This window comes from Haemaphysalis longicornis, unplaced genomic scaffold (genome assembly GCF_048455015.1).
Source record: "Haemaphysalis longicornis isolate Haplotype H1 unplaced genomic scaffold, Haemaphysalis longicornis Haplotype H1 scaffold_1, whole genome shotgun sequence".
In the NCBI taxonomy this organism is placed as follows: Eukaryota; Metazoa; Arthropoda; class Arachnida; order Ixodida; family Ixodidae; genus Haemaphysalis; species Haemaphysalis longicornis.
In genome coordinates, this window is record NW_027526203.1 from 311,075,665 (window position 1) to 311,084,627 (window position 8,963).

At 46.3% G+C, this 8,963-nt stretch overlaps 1 protein-coding gene across 1 annotated transcript; it reads right to left on the reverse strand.

Moving 5' to 3' along the window:
- Positions 1 to 3,271: 3,271 nt before the first annotated feature.
- Positions 3,272 to 8,377, reverse strand: LOC144170202 (uncharacterized). The gene is made up of 3 exons (XM_077699843.1): positions 8,023 to 8,377; positions 3,799 to 4,299; positions 3,272 to 3,395 (listed from the first exon to the last, which is right to left on the reverse strand). The coding sequence occupies exons 1-2, from the start codon at positions 8,032 to 8,034 to the stop codon at positions 3,799 to 3,801; spliced, it is 513 nt and encodes a 170-aa protein (XP_077555969.1). The 5' UTR covers positions 8,035 to 8,377; the 3' UTR covers positions 3,272 to 3,395.
- Positions 8,378 to 8,963: the final 586 nt, after the last annotated feature.

Genomic DNA, 8,963 nt, shown 5'->3' on the forward strand with positions numbered 1-8,963 from the left:
ACGAATTGGTTTGGAGGCGCCGGAAAGTGGTTTCTTCGTCGCGTGTTAGTTGTGCATGAGGTGGCGGGAAGCGACGGCGGTCGTTTTTGTAGTGGGATAAGATTTCGGTGTATGTATGGATTGGTGCTGGCTTTGAGGCGCTTCGGTTGTTGTTTTCTCCCTCTGAGGTAACGGCCCGGTGTGTATGAGCACGGGCAGCGGCGTGTGCCGCCTCGTTCCCTTCGAGGAACTGGTGGCCGGGGGACCAGATGATGTTAATTTCTGGTAGTCTTTTTAGTTGGCGCAGAAGGTGCAGTGCTGGTTGAGAGATGCGGCCAATGAGAAAGTTTCTGCAGGTGGTCTGTGAATCGGTTATAACTGTACGAAATTCCTCGCCATTTGTAGCAGCAAGGGCGATGGCACACTCCTCAGCAGCCTCGATGGAAGTGGTGATAACGGTCGCTGCTGCCAGTTCTGTGCCTTGCGTGCTAACGACACAGGCTGCATGTGCTTTCTGATGAGGGTACGGTGATGCATCTGTGTACCGAGTGCATGGTAAATGGTGATTGTCCTTATGAATCAAGCGAGCTCGTGCAGTGCGCCGCTGTTTGTTGAAAACCGGGTGCATATTTCGGGGTATGGGGGCTACGCGGATGTGTTGCCGAATGTCTGCTGGGATTCGAATTTTCTCATCTTGTCGTGGTGGGACGTTGTAGTGTAGACGGAGAAGTGTTGCTCTTCCCGTGGGCGTTATCGGTAGTCGGCGTATCTGAGATGCGTGGTGGGCCTCTTGTATTTCCTGCCAGGTGTTGCGGGCCCCTAACTGCAAAAGTTTTTGGTTGCCGTGCTGATTGGGAGCCCAATAGCGGTCTTGTAGGCCTGGCGTATGGTGGCATCGAGTTTCCGTATTTCTTGTGGTCTCAGGGCCAGGTATGGCGTGTCATACGCTATCCTGCTGATGAGAATGGCTTGGACCATGCGTAGGGTGTCGTGTTCACGAAGTCCGAAGCGACGATTGGAGACGCGGCGGATGATGTGCATGAGCTGGTTGAGTGTACGCTGTAATGGTGGTAGGGCTTGTAAGCCAGATCCGTCTCTAGGTATAATGAGGCCCAATATCCGAAGGTAGGGGACATTAGGGACAGGGTGATTATTTATATATAATTCTGATTCTGGTATTCTGTGTGCGGTCTTGCGGGTAGATTTCTTGCTGAGCGTTAGTAAACCAAACTTTTCGGGGGCGCACTCCAGTCCTCTGGATTGGAGATATCGTTGGGCGGTGTCAATTGCCATTTCAAGTGCCTCTTCCTGATCTCCGATTGATCCAGTGGGTGTCCATAGCGTGAGGTCGTCCGCATAGAAGGCGTGTCGGAGATGCGGAATATCTTGGAGCACGGGTGGGAGGTCCTTCATGGCAAGGTTAAAGAGTAGGGGTGAAATAACCGAGCCTTGAGGTGTTCCTCGTGGAATTGCTGAAAAAGTGTCGGATCGCAGATGGCCTATGCGTACGGTGGCGGTTCGGTTGCTAAGAAATGCCGCGACGTAGTTGTAAAGTAGTTGTAGCTGCAAAGTGAACTGTAGTCATCTGAACCAGTGCCCCGTTGTATGTGAGACGTATATTGGTTTTACTGCTTGTACATAGTTCATTTGTCACTTTCATTATCATTTCCCATGCATCCCATATTCATTCCTTTCTCTTTCGGTCCCCAGTACTCTACCGTACCCAGAGGGAAGTAGCAGGTCCAAGATCAATTTCTCAGGCCGACCTCTTCTCCTTTTCAGTAAAGATTTACTCTCTCTCTCTCTCTCTGTCTCTCTTTCTCTCTCTCTTTTGGGTTGCCGCTCAATGATTCGGTATGGGCTATGGTAAGCCGGAGTGAGCGGCTGCTGTTGAAAGGCTGATATTGCTGTTGTCCTTAAAGGGAACCAGAAAAGCCTTTTGTAAAAGTTACAAAAGGCCTTTATTGTCGCGTAGTACCAATATAGCGATGCAATGCCGCTGGAATTATTGATCTACATTCAGTATTAGCTGCGCCAGAAGCAATTAGTGCACCTCTCCCCCCTTGCCGATCGATTCCTCCTCTCTCTCTGCTTCTTTCAAAGCAGCTGGAAACACTGGGGATAGCCATGTAACATCGCTACGCTCGACTTCCGTTCTCCGCTAGCTACATTCCTGCGCCTAGGCACCAATCGCTGCAGACCCGCCGTTGCCTCTGGATCGCGTAGGAAGGAGGAAGAGCAGCCGGAAGCCAATGGCAGTTACGTTGCCGGCGACCGACGATCGGCCGAATCAGGCTGGCGCCTCGCCGTTGCGTCAGCCGCGATCGCCGTTGCGTCAGCCGCGGTCGGCATTGCGTCAGCCGCGGTCGGCGTTGCGTCAGCCGCGGTCGGCTCGCTGCGGCGGCGCGCTCATCGGCTGAGAAAGGCGATCTTCAAAACTTGTTTACAACTTATCCGTACAATGTATGGGGCTCACACTTGGCTCAAAAATTCCCTGTTATGTGTTCTACCACCTGAATGCATTTGATTGCCACCTTCACAAAGCTTTTCTGGGTCCTTTTAAGATGGGTAACGACTTCAGAGGAACTGTTAATCAGACAAGGATCATCAACCGGAAGTATGTCAAGATTACGCTTGAGGTTTAACGCCAAGGACTTTTGCCAAGAGCAAATATCATAGATGATGACGGTAAGTGAGCTGTATATTTTATGCGTTTTAACAGTGAAAAACATTCGGAGTTTGTCACTTACACTCATCTATGCCCTCTACGAAACCACACTTCAGACTCCGTTTACAACATCGGAGTCTGATGCCTTGCCGACTTATGGGTAAAAAAAAAAGCTCATTTATATCGGCGTAGTAATCACGCACGGGGGAAACAATCTGAAATTAATTCAGTTTCTATGAATAGCTGCTATCCAGCCGTAGGAATTTGGTCCCCCCCTCCCATTGTACCCTAATTATGCTTTGTTGATTCTAGCATCGCGAGTTTACTATAAGCAACCCGAGGAGTTCAACTCAACAGGTCGAAATATTACACCGATCTGTTCGGTGAGATGTGACGGCCGACATCAGTGCTTTAGTTATTCCCGCTCTCCAGAGGACCGGAAGGAAAGTTATTTGTGGATGGTACTATTTGCGCCAGCTGGCTTCATTTATCTATATACGCAGAACGTTTATTGAGCCGAAAATAAATATAGGAAAATGAAAGATAGACGCCCGTTTTGGTCACAAGGCCGTGCGCCGCCGCTGCATGAGTTCAATTACAATTGAGGGTTGACAACGGTGTATTCTCTGTTTTCAGACCTGTTTATTTGCATTCATTCACAAGTGATTTTTGTCGATATTTTATTGATGATCAACGCCATGAATTGAGGAATTATGAGCCCCTAGCAACCAGCCAGAGTCCTTTGAACCTGCAGGGGGGAAAAATACGTTTTCGTAAACATGTTTACACAATTCGACTCCTGTTTTATGATCTCAGGCCTGGCACACAAAACGTCATGAGAGTTTCCAATCACTCCTTTTCGAGTTTTTTCGGCATGCTCATTTTACTGGAGAGTCCTTAACTTCCCACTTGTTAAAATTAGAATGAGACCACCATTGCATAATGTCCGGCACTTGAACGAGGGAAAGAGAACATACTCCAGAATTAGTTTTCCTGATAGTAGGTGCCTTAGGTTTCATAAAATGCATTCGACCTGTTTCACATGAGAAACCGAAAAATCTTTACAATGCAAAGAAATTTCATTCTGCCAACTGCTCGAAGTTTCGGAGGCTCTTAAAGTGACGTAGCAATATTAAACTGAGGACGCGTACCTATTTCTTCCAGCCGTAACCTCCGACTTTCAGGCCGCCGCCGTATCCGAGCCCTCCGGCTCCTGCTCCGTATCCGAGTCCTCCTCCGTATCCGAGCCCTCCGGCTCCTCCTCCATACCCGAGTCCTCCACCAGCAGCTCCAACTCCTCCTCCGACTCCTCCCAGGCCGGAGTGGGCAACAATGGCGCCTCCGCCATGCACTTTGCTCACATGGTGCACCGTCCGCACGAGAAACGCGGGTCCCGCCACCGTCTTGGAGAAGCCGGGGCCGCCTCGCAGCAGTACCACGCTGCTGCCGACGCCGGCACCCGCGACACCTCCGCCGTAACCCAAACCACCTGCGCCGCCTCCGAGGCCACCGCCGTAGCCACCGAGGCCACCGCCGTAGCCACCGAGGCCACCGCCGTAGCCACCGAGGCCACCAAGCCCTCCTCCGTAGCCACCACCCAATCCGCCACCCGTTGCGCAAGCCGCAAGGGCGAAGACGACGAGACAGATGGTCTGTAAATGAAACAAAGCATTTTAGGGCGTTCGTGCAAATGCATTACAGCAAAAGCGGCAATGTTACCAAGGTGAAGGCTTCTCGAACATCCTACCCTAATAGCCTAACCATTCGGATGTTGAACTCGTTATAAAGCTGAAGGCTTCAAGTCCAACGTCCGAAAGCGGCTTCATGGTTTTTAATACTATATTTGGGCTTGATTTGCCGCTAGTTCAAACGGTAAACTTTCAGAAAGACCGTGACATATTAAGAGTGTTCGCTAAACACGTATGCTACACCTCACGACGTGTATAGCCACAGCCCCCTGGCTACCAGAGGGCTAGTTTAATGTTAGTTGTACTGGGTCGTCTTCAGGAATAAACTCTCAAGTGTCAGGTCAACTCTCCGTTTTAAAATAGCCTTTAGAACAACTGAACTCCTCCCCTATGCATGGTATTTCACGACAACAAATGCTCTACTCATGATGAATTCGCTATTTATGGTGCGTTTCCTAGTAGCCCGGATTATCGTAGTCGCACGGGAGTGTCTCGAGTACCGGACGAACAACACATTTGTATGCATTTTTAAACCGGCGCTACTAACTCTCCCACGGACGCATGACGCATATACTTAAAGACAGCATCCATGCGAGCCGTGACTGAGGATTTTTAATGGGGAAGATGCGTGACACCAAACATCATAGGCTGGATTTACTTCACACATTCCATTCACTCATTCGGGGAATGTTCTTAGATAAAAAAAATTACACGTTAAACAAAATCCAGCTTTTTTGCGCGCTTTTGGGGGCAATGTAAATCAGAATCAATAGCCCTACTATTTCTTATGCTTAAAAATGCTGCTCTTCGCGTCTTTGAGTTGGGCTGCGTGACTACGGAGTACGCTGCTTCGGAATCCCGGTCAGATGAGATGCAAAGCGGCGCACCCAACCGCGAACGTTAGCGATGAAACCACTGTGAAAAAAAAATATTCATCATTCAGTGTACCGAGAGAAATTAAGGCCGATGAGGCACTACTTAGAAAATGGCTACAAATTATTCAAATCCATCTATGACTTTTGAACACTCGCAGAATAAGCTTACCCAGGTGCGTTTTCGTTTTGGCCCTCATTAGAGAAGCAACCGCCTCCTTTGGGAATCCAGTCTTGCACTCCCCTAATGTATGCAACTACTCTGAGAACACTGATGCAAGTCGGCCAGCGGCTTCAAGAAAGAAGCTGAAAGATCGCAGTTAGGTACTCTGCAACACATAAATAAGCAAACAGTGTTTCGGGAGTACGCTATTACGGCACGCCAGAGAAAAACGTGCACACCTAACAAACGGTTGTTTACGGTCGCATCAGCGGTTGCTTGGAAGGATAGGTTTGTATAACTATCGAACTCCACGTTCTCTCAAAACAATTTACACAAACACAAATGCCGCTTTATCAGTCCTCTTTGAAAAGGATTCAGCCACGAATGTACGATAACACGAACGGCTTGTAACAATGCAAATAATAATAATAATAATAATAGTAATCAATCAATCAATCAATCAATCAATCAACCTTTATTTTCGGTGCCCAGGAACAACCCTAGGGTCTTGGTACTGGTACACCATACAAAAAAAAAACACTACAATTAAGACAAGACAACACACAAAAACTATATGTATGACATAAACACTAAAGTAAAAATAGTTACAGAAATCTTAGAAAGCAAAAAAGGAAAAAAAAAAGAACAGAAAGTCAAAAAAGAAAAGGCAGGCTTAGTGTTGCAAGCCATGCCACTCGGCCAGCGAAACGTTCAGTAGATGTGAAAAATAGGAACTATACAAGCAAATATTGAATCAACATGACATAGAGTATACATATGTAACCAAGGTTTTCTAACAACATATTAGGAAGTTCCAAAAAAAAAAGGGGGGGGGGAAAGCTTCAGCATTACCAACACTGACACTAAAACGTACAAATATTCAAGCAACACAAAACAAGAAAAAGTGAAAAGCAAGCAAGAACAGTTTGCACATAATACATAGGGCATATAAATTTGGAATGACATAGGACTTAAGCTACAACAGTTTTCAACTCATTAGAGAACAAAGTAAAGGAGCTCTGGAATATATCAAGCCGAACGGAATATTCATTATATGCACATTGTATTCGGCAGATGGACGAGCGTCGGCTATTTAAAGCAACTGGTCTGAAAGCTGGAAATTTTCTGAAAAGTTTATTTGGCAAATTGACATTGATAAGTGTAACCAAATCGTCACACAAAATATTACCATGAAGAAGTTTATAGAGAAAGATAATATCAGCTCGCATTCGTCGACACCGAAGGGAAGGAATGCTTTTCAGAAGAGACATGATGCCGTTTGCGTCGTCTTGCACATGACGGAAGCGGTGCTTAAAGATAGAAAGGAACTTATTTTGAACCCTTTCGATACGGTCACTATTGGACTTGCAAGTTCCATTCCAGACAACAGACCCGTATTCAAGAAGAGGTAAGCAGAGAGCCGAATACAACTTTAAGAAAGGAAGCGGACCTTTAAACTCTCTAGAATACCTGCAAACAGCACCCAGACAACGAAGAGACCGACGGGTAATTTGTGCAATGTGGGAAGAGAAAGTCAGAGAAGTATCAAATAGTACTCCCAAGTCTCGAATTTCAGTCACCCTCGGCAATGCAGTGCTTGCAATTTTATAAGAGTATTGCAGCTGTTGAGTTTTTCTACTGTAGGAGACAACTTTAGTTTTTGAAGGGTTCAAGATAAGGTCGTTTTTGGTGCACCAACGATGGAATGACGCTATATCAACCTGAAGAGAATTACAGTCCTGAACACTACGCACTTCTCTAAAGATTTTTATATCATCAGCGTACAACAAAAAAGAAGAATTTTGAATGGCAGAAGCAACATCGTTAATGAAAATGGAAAAAAGAAGGGGACCCAGAACGGAGCCTTGGGGTACACCACTGGTTGCTTTGTACCTAAATGATGTTTGACCGTTAACACTTACATAGCAATATCGCTCCTTGAGATAACAACGTATAAGACCCACCAACGAAGCGTGTACATCTAACAGAGTGAGCTTTGCAAGCAATAACGAGTGGTTGACAACATCAAACGCTTTGCTCATGTCACAGTAGACCACATCCAGTTGGCTTCTACCAACGATTGCTGGGACAGCCTGCTCCATGAAGCATACAAGGTTCGTGGAAGTTGAACGACCACGCATAAATCCATGTTGATTAGGAATGAGGACATGTTTAAATGAGAAAGACAAGACCGTATGAAGAGATAACTCGAAAATTTTAGAGGCAGAACAAAGCAGCGAGACAGGCCTATAGTTTATAGCATCAGTTTTTAGGCCTGACTTGAAAACAGGGAATACGCGAGAGATTTTCCATGAGCGAGGAAACGTTCCCGACCGGAGACAGTTATTAAATATTGAAGTGAACACAGGAACGAATATATTTGCATATGTTTTTAGGATTGCAGCAGGAATACCATCTGGCCCACAAGAAAGCGAATAATAATAATAATAATAATAATAATAATAATAATAATAACAATAATAATAATAATAATAATAATAATAATAATCATAATAATACCATATGCAATAATTGTAAATGCAATGATTCGTCAAAAACGGAATCATTGCATTTCGCTGTACAAACGCTCGGTTTCTGACGGCCCTGCGCGCCCCTCAGGCCAGTCGTGCATTTTCGAACAGCAAGGCTTACCAGTGCGCTCATAGTTGCTACTTGGGTGAGTCTGTGAACCGTACTGTTCGGCCGTTGGTCTCCGCCCGTTTTTATACTCCACCTCACTGAAGCCTTGGCTGCATTGAGTCACTGTGTCGCACAGGTAAGCGCGAGGAGGGGCACATTTTCGTAGCTTGTCGTCCAGAAAAACAAATGCCAAGTTCTAAATCAACCCTGTGAGACTGAACGGGCACTGGAGACTTAAGAAAAGGGTTCCGGTGGCGATTGCTGCAGATAAGGCAAGAACTCCCGCAGAAGGCGCTCTGCCCTGGTGGGCAGTAAACATGCCTACGTTGCGTTGCGCGAAACTCTGTCGCATCCGGGTTCGATTGCATTTGGTAGGCAACTCGCGAGGGAGGCCCCCACAGCGTCAACAAGGAAGCGGCGATCTTCCCAAGCGCGCGCCATTCCGCTCGAGCGGATGCCGAAGGAAAGTGAAAATGCGTGCTGTACCAATTTCCACTCGCGGCTTCTAGCTCGCAGTATCTGCGCCATCAAAATTCTGCCCGAGGTAACTCAGCGGATCAGCCTATCTAGGCTCGTGGTGTGAACCCAACTGTAGTATGGGCATTACTCCATCATACTTAGTTTATTATAGCCCAAATTCTTTTTTATAACCGTCAAAGGTAACCGCGTCTAAACTGAATGTGCGTTCAATATGCATATACAGGATGTCCCAGCTATCATGCACCAAGATTTTTAAAAAGAGCAGTGTCTTTTCTCCAAGAAAACCTACTGCATAATGTTGGCAGTACAGTGAAGTATCGGCGAATAATTTGTTCGTTAAGAAATTCTAATTAATTAATTGTAAATAATTATCTAACTCGAGAGGTACTGTTCTAATCATTAACGTGTCAATGAAGCACTTGTACGTACCCACGAGGAGCATTTAACTGCGGTATTTTCAGCGACGAACTAAT